Source organism: Micropterus dolomieu, linkage group LG10, assembly GCF_021292245.1.
Source record: "Micropterus dolomieu isolate WLL.071019.BEF.003 ecotype Adirondacks linkage group LG10, ASM2129224v1, whole genome shotgun sequence".
NCBI classification, from domain to species: domain Eukaryota; kingdom Metazoa; phylum Chordata; class Actinopteri; order Centrarchiformes; family Centrarchidae; genus Micropterus; species Micropterus dolomieu.
In genome coordinates this window covers 22,681,067-22,695,461 of record NC_060159.1, presented here as the reverse complement: position 1 = coordinate 22,695,461, position 14,395 = coordinate 22,681,067, and the positions used below count along the sequence as shown (strand labels likewise).

Genomic DNA, 14,395 nt, shown 5'->3' with positions numbered 1-14,395 from the left:
ATCAGGATTCCTCATGTGGAGATATATATTTTAGTCTGGACCAGGGGCGGACTGTAATAATTCAGGCTGGGAATTTGACTCCATCTCAGGTTCACACAAATTTTTGTGGACTAACCCTATTTGTTGATATAACGGGTACCAAAACAGGTGAAGTCTTTGCCACTATGTTCATCTACAGACATTTGGGACTGATCATTAAAGTAGCCTTTGTGACCACTGAGTTTTCAAGGTATGCTATGGTTATGGGTTATGGGTTAACTCACACATTTTAACAATTGAAGAGCTTTAATACCTCCTCTTCACTTTCATTCTCTCTTATAAACCACTTCCATACTTTGTCTTGTTCAATGAGAAATGTGAGCTCTAGCTTGTCCTGCCAGCTAGGATTGTATTTTCTGTTCCCTCAGTTAAGATTTGAGTGGGTACGTTTGCTCAAATGATTTATTTATTCAATTAATGAAGTACTGATATACCAGGAAATGTGTTGCACACTAACCAGTGGTCGTTTGTCTAGAGACAGCACAAGACCTGAAACACAAATAGGTTTGTCATGAACTGGCCTCACTGGAATCAATAGAATGAAAACAAAAACAAAAAGGAAACATGATAATAATATAAAATACACACTCTGATCAATATTTTACAAGAATTAGCTACAAAAATCTGCAATTGGCGACTTCAATTTATGTGTTGTTGTGACAGACGAGCCTTCTGCTGGTCCCCACACACTCCAGCTCTGATGTGGCAATCTGTCCCATCCCTCCCTGTGGAGAGTGATGTGCACCTTGGATTTGCTCTCTCAATCAAGATTATGTTAATCTGCTCTAATCGCCTAACAGACGCTCAGACAGCACAAGACCAGAGCACAGAGCAGAGAGGGAACGACAACATGGGCTTAAAATGATGCATACTGCACAACTGTCAGTATAGAGGGTATTTATGCAAAGAGAATATCAAAGCCCTTTTATAAAGCTTTTAATATTTGATTTCTGATATATACATTAGGGCTATATTTTGACCTTTCATTTGACGTCAGATCTGATATGGTCCAGCTGCAGTGCAGATACTGTTCAATACTGTTCGTACTACACTGAATTTCAATGTAAAGCTTTAAGGTCAATTTAAAGATCTAAATTCTGTTTTGGTTGCTCCCCTGACAGGGAGATTTGAAGGAGGAACAGTAAATAAATCCAAATTTAGAAACATTTAAACATGAATGAATATAGAGTTCTAAAAAGAAACACTGTCTTTAGACAGCTTCAATCAAAAACATACTAGTGGGCATTGTTGGAAACAAAAACCAACAGTACAGTAGAAAAAAACAGTTAACATAAGTCTGAAAAAGGGGAAATTTATTCTAAATATTCTCCAACAAATACTCAAATACAGGAGGTCCTTTAGTAAACGTTTACTTGTATACTAAGTGTCTAAAAGGATTCATTATGCATGCAAAATGGCCTTGGTCAGTGTTAAATTATTATATAATAGACAATTGGATTATTGTTAGTGATGCAACATCTAAGCAGCATTTTTGTGGTGAAGCTAATTTGATCTATTTTATATAGTGGTGAGTGGTTTAATTTACTGGAAAACAGTACCTCATATTATATATGCTCTTCATGGGTTTGTTAAAGTTTTTTGTATAGCTCAGATAATTGAAGTGGAGTAAAATGCTCAGTGAAAAACATAGTTTATTGCCTTTATCAGTCATCTGTTACCGCCCAACGTAACATTGGTTTATTAAATTTTAAGAAACACCTTTCTGACTGTTGCAGAGTCTAAGATTTCAAAGCTGATTGTTGCAGAGGAAAAAATTCACAAAGCCATTATACCAAACCACAAGAAAACATGCTGCACATTTGGAGTTAAAATGTTGCATGACCCATTTCTGCAGTCTCACAGGGGAGGTATGAAAGAAATTTAAATAGAGTCTCGGAGTACGAAAATATAAACAGTGTTGTCATCATCTGTAATTCATCTCATGTGAAGCTGCTACATCAAAGCCATCACATCCCGCTGCAGTAATGATCAATTGAAGTGGAACTGCACCAGCTTGGCAGATGCTCGAGACCTAAATGCAGATTGGTGAATTTAAATGCAGGACAGAGTGAGATGCATTCAGGAAAAAGAAAGAAGTAGGGCAGCAGAGAGAACACGAAGACTGCAGTTTGGTCTGAGAGAGCTGTCTGGTAGAGTTTTTAAAACCACTGAATGAATTGCGATGAAATTTGATATAGACATTTACAGTATGTTCCCTTCAGGGTGAATTGTAATAACTTTGGTGATCCCTTAACTCTTCATCTGTACTTCTGCCTGTTACTCTATTTTATTTATACAAATAAAAAACATGAAATTCCCATCAGGCTTAGCTGTACATTGTGTTTAGCGCAAATTAGCAAATGTGAGCATGCTAAAACGCTAAACTAAGATGGTGAATAAGGTAAACATTTTACTTGCAGCTAGCTGATATTAGCATTTAGCAAAAGCACCAACTGTGCCTAAGAACAAGTAGCTGCTAACATGGCTACAAACATGAATTTGTATCCTTGACAGGTTGTATAAGGCTCTAAAAGAAGACCAACATGTGTTCTCTGTCTTTTGGACAGGGACAAATTTTCAGATGATTCAGGGCCCATTTAACCCCAAAATATTGGTCTAGCTAATTTCTATCAAGACTTCAGATTCTATTCTGCAAAGTGTGTTTTGTGCAGAAGAATTAAAAAAGCTCACTCCAAACTTGAGAAGTATGGAATCACTTTATTAAATTCATATCAGTATAACTATGATAGGATTTAGACTAATTGTCCAAAGAAACAGTAGTATGGTCATTCATGGATTAAAGAACGGGAGTAATGATGGATGGTAACAACATGGGGTTCACATGTTCTCTGAACAACTTTTGCTTATACAACACAAAATACATTAAAACATTTTTCCACTATAGTGATTTAATAAATGATTATGATGAATGATATACAGTATAAATATGAAGTCAGACATTTCACTTTCCAATTACATATCCAAACCAATTTTACAGCTGCAGCCAATAACTAGAAAAGGTGGATAACAATCAGAATATTTAGATTATAAGTAGATACTAATAATCGGCTGTACCTCTTAGACATTCTTGTGTTGTTCTCTGCTGATTCAGGTGCTGAAACATAGGTCTCAACACAGGTCAGCTAAAGGAGAATAACTTTTTTGTTTAAGTGAAAAAATTGTGTTTTTATGCATTTTGGAGCTTTTTGGAGAAGGACAAGCAAATGTTAAAAACAAAAAGTTTTAGGTGGATGAAACATGGGCATTTGACAGCTCATCTCGATATAAAGCAACATGTTTCATGAACACATCTCCCCCTCGGGCACTCTCTCATTAAATACCATCAATCTCTGATTATGCTATTTTGTGTACCCACTTCAACATCATTAAAGTAATACCCCTAACTTTAGTCAAACCACATGAAATCTGTGTGGTTGCAATGCATTCAGTCCTATGTAGGCCACTTTTAAGTAGAAAAATTGGTCTTTCAGTCCTTTTCTAACAACTGATTTCTTCATGTGATTGTTCAAAGTTGGTGCAAAATGGCGGCTTTAGAAAGAAGCCCTTGCTGTTTGATTCAGAGAGACCACAACACGACATTTACAATTTACATAGAAATACACTGTAGTTGCTGTAAGTATGTGGGCGAGGCATCACATTGTGTACATTTGGCCAGTTATTCACGTGACTGGAAAACACACCACCAAATAACAACGTGCGTCATGTTACAATCATGTTCAAACATTTTAAGAATTTTGTGTCCCTCCAGGGTGAAGACATGCTGATCATTTCTGAGCAGAGGTTTACCCTGACATCACCACATTACACATCCAATAATCACATGAAAAATGGGGGTTGTAAAAGTCACAGGGAATCACACACTATTCAAGTGCAAACAATACAATATTGGGCACACTTTTGCTGGTGATCAATTTAAAGCTCCTTTCTGACTCTCTTGTGCTGGATTTAGTTACAGTAGAGTTACTGTACAAGGAGCACCGTGTGCCTGCGTAATAAAGACCAACTCAAAGAGGATCAGGTAGTTGCAGTTTTGCAGGATTTAACACAGAACGACCACAAGCAAGTGCAAAATTATAGCTGAACACTTTGTGTGTTTGAACAAGTGAGGAGTGCACCTTATTTTGCAAATGACATGACTGATTTTAAGGCTGCTACAAGTTTTGGAGGTTAAAGCTGCTACATGTAGAAGATTAAAATAAATGTTGACAGAATAAATGTTGTGGGAAACTGAAGCCATGCACGAGTTTATTCTACGTATATGATGAGGTCAACCAGCTTGACCTCATCAACCAGGACAGGATGGGAACTGCCTCACTTTGTTTGAGACGTGTGTGAAGAAACTCAAATTTCAGAGGAAGGAAGCATCAAAACTCCTAACAGCTGCATCCTCAACAATAAAATGAAAAAAGGAGCCTTTGATGGAGGAGTAAAAAAAGTAAACAATAAACGGCCATTAAGGGATTTAGGAAGTTGCAAAAGTCATCAAGTTTTTAGTTCTTCCCGTAGCAGCTTTAAGAACGAAGTGCACGTCAAGCGAGTCAGTTTATGGTATATTCTCATCCCCATCTTGAACAGCAAGCTGCAGGTCTGAAACCTGCAGGTTTACAAAGGCACTAATTGTATAGACATCCAATAAAACGTATGGGGTCAAGATTTTACTCAAATGTTTTAAACTGTATAAGTTATATTTTTTGATCGAATGTGCTTTGATTAGATTCAGATTAGCGATAGGTTGCGGCGATCCAACAGGTGTTTTTAACAGATTAGTAATAAATAACAGAGAGCAAACATTCACAACGTTTTAGGCTTCTGGTTGTAGATAGAAACTTGCATTATGGATATTAACGGGACAAGTTTTCAGATTTAAAAGTGAGTATGCAGTGGTGTGTTATGATTCCCAGAGGTGCTTTTGAGAGGAAGAAAATCCTGTTCAGTTAATTATAGCTGTAAAAAGGAAGAAAACCCTTGAAATGTAAGTTTTCGATAGAAATGATCAAACCGTTAAAAGGAATAGTTTCAACATTTTACACTTATTTGCTTTCTTCTCTTGCACAACCATGGTAGAGGTTTCCCCCTCTTTTCAGTCTTTATACTAAGCTAAGCTAACTGGCTGCCAGCGGTAGCTTCATATTTAAATAGATCTTCTCATCTAACTCTTGGCAAGAGTTGGTAAGTCCTTAAAATGTCCAACCATTCCTTTATGTTATATTGTGGTAATATCTGTATGAAATTCAGTTTTTACACAGTTACTGATTTTCTGGTAACTCCGTTCATCAGCTTCACAATTACTTGTAAAGACATTCTTCAAGACATAAGTGGTCATTATGTATTGTAACCAATCAGGAGCAGTTAGATAAGAAACTGTCTTCTTCTTCAGCACCATTTCAGTTTGACTACTGTACTTTCTTTGGTTTGTGTTGCACAAGCACACAAATAGCGGACCAGACTACAAACAGATGACGTCATAAGATGAATGCAGACACATTATTAACACGCTACTGAAACTTTCCACACCTTGTTGACAGAGTAAAGTCATTTTGTAGTGAGAGCGATAGAACAGCTGCTGTGTATTGAGCTGTGTCGTTGCATGCTATGGGTTCAGCTAAGACCTTTGCTGTAGAGCTTAGATATTAAAGAAGACTGACCACTGCCATGTGTAGCACAAGTATTAATATTCGCACATCCAAACATCTTCGCCTGCTACAGGACAACAGCAAAAAAACATCCTTAGTGTAGAATAAGGCTGAGTTTGTGGAGCAGAGATTCACTAGGAGAGCATCTCACTGTATTAGAAGTGTTTATCCTATTTTGTTCACAACCATACAATAAAGGCAAGCTCTTTTGAATTAAAAACAATCTTGTTAGTGACCAGTACTGCCACATGATCTACTTCAGTTTTAGGATGAGGCTCAGATGGTTAAACAGCCTGCATACGGTTTGTAGAAACACTTTAATATTATGCATTACATCCCTCTAACATGTTTTAGATAATGCTCAAGCTGAGTCTGTATAGTAACTCCAGCTGCATGTGTAGATCGGATAGGATCAGTTAAGATTTTAGGTGACAAAGTACCAAAACTGAACCAACTCACTGACCATTACAAGCCATTCAGATTTACATACTTTCATTTCTCCATCAATGTCACTGTGATTAATGAACATTTTTTCTAACCAGCGAGTGCAAATTACGTGAGAAGTTGGTTTCTCAATTTATTTGATATGAGAATATTAAGAATATAAGTCTCAAAGCTGGTTATGGGGAAAATGGCTGCTCCCATTAAGCATTTGCTACCTGGCTATGTTAAAGGATAATTGTCATTAATTAGAACTTGAGTTATTTTCATAGTTTTTCATATTAAATCAGTAAGGATAATATTGCTCAGGTTAATGCCCTATCTGACTTCTTTTTAGCACTGTTGTTCCCTGATTTCAGCAATTAACTTTATGACCACAAAGGTCTTATTGATAGGAATGGTCATAACTATGGAAACAAGATTGATCGATCATGAAAGGGATTAACACAGCAGTATAATGCATCATTTGCCAGATCAAACCCATCTGGACCTTTTACACCACCCAGTCAGAAAACAGTTGACACATCAAAGTTGCTTGTAATGCACGCAAGCACCAACAGCTTTGAAGGTTCATGGAAGCACACAATCTGCAGCTTAGTGCACTGGGCTTCCAGGTTTTGCACCTATGCAAACCTGTTTCCAGCATTTTGAATATTTCACATTTTCTTTTTTTTAAAAAAGGCAAAAAAGTGTAGCCCTCACTCCTGTACCAAAACTCAGTCAAGTTTTCAAGCTTTTTTTCACCGTGAACAGGTTTGAGGACTTCACCTCTTTGTGCATTCTTGTGGTCTGACAACTTCTGAAATTTTGCAAATGTATGATTTCAACACTTAAAAAGCAACACACACTCTCCATCAGCTAGTTCACAGTCGACCATCTCTTTGAACAACGATTGCAGAGTTCAGAAGTCCCATCCTATGTGTTCACTTTTGAAGTCCCAATTGCCAACCTGTAAATGCTGTACCCTTGTATCTGGGTAGAGTTGCAGTACACAACGTCCGTACAGTGTAAGGAAAGCAAACATCTCGTTATTTATATTATTTAATAAATAATACAACTTTGTTCATATATATTGTATATGTAAAAAAAGTTCTGCCAAAAAGGGTGACTGGCTAACAAAACCACTTGATATTGAAGCAGCAGCTGTTTATAGAAGGAAATATATATGGCCTAATTTTGAGTATATGGAGTCTGGGAATACAATCCATCTCAACTCCTGAGTTTGAGAGGGTGAGAGGGTGTTAACAAACCACACATCCTAACACACGGCGTCTCAGCTCCGCAGTCTGAAGAAGCTCCTGGTCACGCTGCAAAAAAACCTTCTGCAGCATAAGCAGGGGTGTGTTTCACCTGAGGAGGAGCCAAAGTCTGTTATGTCTATAGTCTGTTATGGTAACCAGATACCATAAGCTGCTATCTCTAACTGGCCGGTTCCCAAAAGGTTTCCAGATCTACTCAACTTTTCCTCCTGTTTAACTCAGTCGCCCCAAAATAAGTATCCATCTGCAGAAAAATGCTGAGAATGAGGCCTCAGATGGTAACGTGAAAGGAGTCCCAGCTGTCGTCTTTGCCGCTGCTGCTCCCATTCTTTGCCATTGTTGCCGTCCCGTCTCCAACCTCTCCATCTGGCTGTTCCCCGGTGGGAGTGGCGCCAGGCTCTGGGTAATACTCGTCATCTTCGTCGAAGTAGCCGTTCTCCATCATGCTGAGGCTGGAGGCGGCGCTCAGGTCCTGGCAGCTGCCCTTGTACTCCTGGATCGACTCATGGAGCGACCACAGCTGGCACAGCAGGGACATATCCTGCTGACGCAAACCCACCTGGAGAAGGCAGTATTAACATCCTAATTAATACATGACGCACTTGTGATGAAGTCATTCACCTATTTTAAAGGCTTTCACTTTGTTGATTTTAGGATACACAGTGTTTTAACTTTTAGGTCCACAAGGCAGAATGCAAACTTGTTCACTAGGTCTAAGACAAACTGCAGAAATCAACTGTATGCACAAGCATGACTCCTATCAACCAACAATTCCTGAGCCAAACATAAAATCTGCTTTTCCTCTTTAATAAATAATCTGTGCTTGGTACTCTAGAGACAGCCCCAGCCAGACAACTAGAGCTGCAACTAACGATTATTTTTCATTATTTTGTCCAACCACCAGCCTAAACCCTAGAGGAGATTTTGTTGACTATGAAATGGAGCACATCCTTGCACTCAAGAAGCTGGAACTAGCAATTTTTGACATCTTATTGATTAATAGATTATCAATGAATTGCTGATGAATTTTACGTCAATGAAAAAAATTAAGCACTTAATCGACTAATTGTTTCGGCTTTACAGACAACTATAGTGCAAATAACATTAATAAGTGAACAGCAGTGCTAAATCAATTGTACGATAATCAAAATAAATTATTAACTGTTTCAGCCTCCAAAATTTGAGGATTTACTGCACCCCCCCTCCGCACATTTTATAACTTTAGGTTTTTAGATTGTTGGTTGGACAAAAAAAAGACATTTACAATTTGTCATTTTATAAATGATTTATTTCAAAATTATTAATTAATCTAAAAATATAATCAACTGAACAAATAGGTAGTCAAAATATTCTTTAGTTGTACTGCTACCTGACATTATGGTTTTACTATCTGAAGGCTTAAACGGTTGAAAAGAGCATTTCTACTGCACACGACTGAGCTGACAGTGCAGTATGAACCGAGGGTCACTGCATTGTCTTTCAAACAAATTGCAGTCGGCAGACATGCAAGTCATAGTGAAATAGCTGAATTTGAGCACTGTGCTCCATCGACTCTGGAGCGGCTTACGGATTCAAAAATGTGGGACACTGACAAGGTATTAGACAATGTGAACTACAAACTCATAGTAACACACATTAACAACAACAAATCAATAAGCTTCCAGTAGGGAACGTGCTGCAGGGAGAGTAAAGCACATGAAGCAGAAATAGGATTTAGTAAAGCCTGGAACAAAAATCCAAATGGCAAAGAGGGAGTAGAGGAACAGTTTAACCTTTTCATTTAAATGATGGGATGTGAGGAAATGGCCTATTGTTATAGATTAACCAAGAGCCATGGAGGAGTCAACCCTAATAATGAAATCTGGTCTGGTTATGTTATGAAAACCTGCTGCTGGCAAGGGAGTGTAATAAGTGTGTCACTCAGTTTAGACATCAATAAATGTATAATACCAGGTATTGTTTCACTAGAGGGTTTTTATGCTACCTTGTGTCATAAAAAACAAAACGTTTATATTAAAAATATAAATGCATTAAATTGAGCTTAGAATAAAAAGCAGCATAAACCTAATGGCTTAATGCCTCTCATCTAAAGCAAAGCTGCTCCTGATCCTGTTTTCTCTTGTATAAGGTTAAAGCCAGACTCCATTTTTAAAACATCTTTTCACGTTTCCAATCGACTTTATATACTGGGTAGCAAATAAAGTAATACACGTTGGGAATTGACATGGTCTTTTCATAACCTCGGCAAACAAATAACTATAATTCACTAAATAGAAGTGATAATAATGCTCGATATTTTAGGCTTGTTCGATAAAGTTAATAACAAAGTGGGCTACTGCAAAAAGAGCTAAATTCATTCCTTAAATTCTATGTTTTATTTACTAACCTGGTGTTTGGTAAATGGTATGTATGCCGAATTTACCAGGGGACTCAAATTGTTTGTAAAAAGCCTTAACCTGAATCCCAAGTGGCAAAAGTTTTCCATAAAAAGACAAGGCAGCACCAAACTACCAGTTTCTTTAGGGAGTTTGGCTGAATACGAATGTCCAGCGTGTTGGGATTAAACAGCGTTCCATTAACCAGGGGTGGAAAACGACTTTCTTGTCGTCAAATAAAATGAACAGTCCCTGAAATGTTACCATCTCTTTCCGCAGAAGAGCCAGAGCAGCGTCGAGGTTGGCCGGCTTGTTCGCCATTAGGTTGTCGGCGTTGTTCCTGCCTCGGCTCAGGTCGTCCTGGATCATGGTTTTCTTTACGTACATCCTCTCCATGTCTCTCCAGGAGCCGCCGCTGGAGTTCAGCAAGCCGCTCAGGCTCTTCGGCAGCGGGGGCAGACCCTCGATACAGGCCATTCCTCCCACCGAACCGTTCGTTGACTTACCATTCATTGTCCTGTTGAGTTACTACGCGAAGAAATGTTAGTGTTTACACTGACGTTGACTGTTCAGTCCTTAAAAATCAACAACCGGCCGTCTCCCGAACCAAACACACCGAGCAACACCCGTAGTTTTCTCTGCCCAGGGCGGAGAGCGACGCCACGTCAAGTTAAACGGAATGAAAGCCATTGCATTTCCGGTATTGTGTTCAAAAATAAAAGCATCACTGATGAATATTTTAGTGGACTATTTTCCCTCTAAGTGTAAAATAAAAGTTAATTTAAAACATAATCTGTGGGTCCTGAAAGCATTTTTTCCATTTCACAATATTTTGTAAAAAGGGTTTGCAAGAGTACCATTTGACCATCTTACAAATGGGTCTTCTCCACCCCATGATTTTTATATGGAATAATTTGATTCAGAATCAGGTTTATTATCAGGGACATTTTCACATGCGAGGAATTTGCCTTGGTATAAATTGGTTCTTACAGTACACATGTGCAAAAATTCGCAACATGAGCATAAAACACAGTTGAGCGTTGTTGTAAAGTGTGGGGTCCGGAGTGTGTATGAGTGTGTATGTGTGTGTGTGTGTTTAGAGAAGGAGGCATAAGAGCCAGTGACAGTGGGGACCCGGGCCTTGTTGAGGAACCCCACTGTTATCGAAAAGAAACTATTCTTGTGGTTTGATTGGTTTCATATCTTTCATTAAATTAAATGATACTGAATATTCACTAATTAATGATATTAGTTTATTAATTTTCATTAACTAATGCATTATTTAAAATCGTCTGCACTCATATATTTTATTGTAATAATGCAGCACAAAAAATAAGTATTTCCAAATAAGTAGCAAAAGAGAAAAAACAAAGTAATATCATATGGGAAAATGACCTAAAATGTCTTTTTATTCATATAAAATTCAATTAAACACACACTTGTGTGCTAAACAAATCCAAACAATTATAGCTATTCAGTTTCAAGCAGATTTATTTTCCATTGCAAAAACTACTATCACTACATGCTACTAATTTTACTAACACCATTATGCATTAACAACTTATGGATCATGAGTCTTTGAAAATTATTATAGGTCAAACTTAAGAAATATGCTTCAGTGTAAAGCCATTGGAGTGCCATACTATGAAAATTTATTTTAAATTTAACTTCCGGTATTGTTATGATTCATTTTTGCCAACTTGACGATGCTGGATTCTAAGTAGTGAAATCCGCTTCCTGTCCTTTTAACACACTGGCTGCTGGGCGTCTCCCTGCCAACACTTAAGGGCAGGAAAACTGTCTTTTTCTCAACAACAATGTTATGTATATATATTGTTATACAAATTTATTTGAAAACCAGAGCAGATAAAAGAGAAATATAATTAGCCTAAGTTTGAACCAACACAGATCAAGAGATCAAACTAAGAATAAAAATAAGACACAAATTCCTTTTTGAATAAAATACATTTGGTTATCACATTTAAAATACTTAAAAATAACTGATGCACACTTTCTCTCACTTTTAAAATTCATAATTGATTGTAAACCAGTCCATTTAAAAAATCCTTAACACTTGTACACAAAGTAAATCTTAAATGGAAAACTAGTGTTTATAAACAAAATATACAAATATCATCAATATGTGCTGTTTATTCATAATTTATTCAAGTTCATTAACTAAGCAAAGGGATTGTTATTCTCAATCTTTTAAATGTATGTAATCGTGCCTGTTTAATATTCTGTCTCTATCATTGATTATTGCCTATTAACATGAACAGTTGATACTTTTCAGCATTAGCAGAGTGTAGACAGAGGGTTTGAGGTCATGATGGGAGCGTGTGTGCAGGACAATAGTTTGGGTAACAAAGGACAGATGGTGGGCTTCACTTCCCGTCCCCCCAGCCCGTCACAACAATAACACAACAATAACCTTGAAATCAACACACAAAAGCATCACACACGCTCCTCTGCAAAAGAGGAGCATGTGCTGTACCACACACACACACACACACACACACACACACACACACACAGAGTCAGGAGGATGTATGAAGCCTGAAGCCTTGTATTCTTAATCGCTCAACTGAGATGAATGAAAATTGACTCATTTTCCTACAGACAGAAAGGACATTAACACTTATGAGCACCCTGCACAACAGCCAGGGGGGTCTGAAGCCTGAAAAGCTTTGTTGCCTTGTTGAAAGAGGCTATATAATGTTTTTGTTAACAGGCCTTTCTCCTTAATAGCTCATAAAAGTAACGATTTGGTGATAATTTGCTTTCATAAGTCAAAGTATTGGTGGAAAAAAGTGTTTCTCCATCTGTCGGATGGATTCTTTAATAGAATAGTTTAACATTTTGTAAACTAAGCTAAGTATTGTACATTTACTTTCTCTCTTGGGAATGAGATGAGAAAATTAATCTCATGACTGTAAATTTCATGTAAACCTGTGTTTCTGTGACAGAGATTTTCCAAAATTGTTTATGTTATCTATGGAGCCCTGTAAGTGACAACATTTAAAGAAATGTCATGCCACAAACTAAAAACTTAAAAATTAAGTATAGAAAACAATAAAACTGTATCCCTTTCCTTAATCCTCCAATTAGTTAGAAGTGTTTTGCTTTAGTTTCTTTGACATTTGAAGAAAAAAAACAACATTAAATACCACACATCCACAAAATGTCTTGTTTCCATTGACGTCGTGATGAAGACAAGGGATATAGCCTACAGTTGGAAGACAGTCCCACATCTAGCTAACTTTAATAGTGTTAGCTTGCTGCCTATGCTTTAGATACTGTTACAATAATTTATACCATGATGCTACATCAGTATGCAGTATAATTGGCCTACATGATTAACATTACACGCACTAGCTGGTGTAGTTTTATGACTTTTGTTAGCTTCAGATAGGTAGCCATAGCAAGCTAACTTTGCTAATGTTAGCTTGCTGGCTAAGAAACTTTAGCTAACAGTTACAATAATTACACCATAATGCTACAGCCATGTGCAGTTCAATAAATGAATGAATAACATTACTGCTGTCATTTTATGAAAAAGGTTAGCATCATATAGGTGGATATCTGAAGAGGTTGGTACTTGGTGTGTTAGCTACGTGTTTGCTCAGCTGATGTTAAACACAATTCTACACCTTTCACTACATGTTGTCCGGTGACGACCCATGGTGTCATCTTGGGGTTTATCTACTAAGCTGTAGCTCTGTTTGCTCTGCAGGTGGCCGATTAGTGCGCTCTGGAATACCTGTGGCTGCGAGTGTAATTAATCTCTCTGCTCCTTTCCACAGGCACCACGTCTTGGTGTGGTTATACTATTCTGAGTTTATTCAGATGTTTTTGCTGTACACATAACAACACCTGGACCCATCACTTTCACTCATGCACCTCACACACCACTGACTTACTGACTTCCACACCTCACGTTGACTAGATTTACTTAAATTTTTTCCAGTTTGGTTTAATTTGATTAATAAAATGCTCGTGTGTATCCTTTTTGTTTTGGCCACTACGTTTTGTCAGTTTAGGGCTCCATATTTATCATAGGTTCAGATTTGTATTTAAATCCACCTTTTTAGCTAACTTTATAAATTAACTGAATACTTAGACTTACAAAATATAAACTACTGTATATTTCCTGCTACAGAAAATTTTCCTAGGATACATAAGCAAAGTTTCAAAGTGTTAAATGCTTTTGACTGTATCATGCTATCTGTCAACACAACGTCATATGTTATATTTGCCCTCGAAAAGCATCAGATCGTCCTGTACAGCCTAATCCTGCTCTTAAAGCAGCTGATAGCCCACAGCTGCACAGTTTAAAAAGACTGATCAAGGACAATCTGTTTTGTCTGTGGGGTTTTATTAACAGAAGGACCCCTCTATAAGCTTTCATCACCACCACCATCATCATCATCACTGCCTTCTGCGATCAAAGGATTAGGCATATGATGGCACCCCCTGGGGATGCATGTAAATGTAGCAGGCTTGTATTAATCTGCCTTGCTAAAAAGCACAATGAGTTTGCATCACTTGGCATAGGATGGCTAATAATGGTCTAAAGATATCCGCTTATGTCTCTCTAGGAAAGCGATATCTTGCCAAAGGCCAAAAT

General features: G+C 37.6%; 1 protein-coding gene across 1 annotated transcript; it reads right to left on the bottom strand.

Annotated features, from left to right (window-relative positions):
* Positions 1 to 2,737: 2,737 nt before the first annotated feature.
* On the bottom strand, positions 2,738 to 10,426 carry fam89a (family with sequence similarity 89 member A). Its single transcript, XM_046060805.1, has 2 exons — positions 10,033 to 10,426; positions 2,738 to 7,952 (listed from the first exon to the last, which is right to left on the bottom strand). The coding sequence occupies exons 1-2, from the start codon at positions 10,279 to 10,281 to the stop codon at positions 7,665 to 7,667; spliced, it is 537 nt and encodes a 178-aa protein (XP_045916761.1). The 5' UTR covers positions 10,282 to 10,426; the 3' UTR covers positions 2,738 to 7,664.
* Positions 10,427 to 14,395: the final 3,969 nt, after the last annotated feature.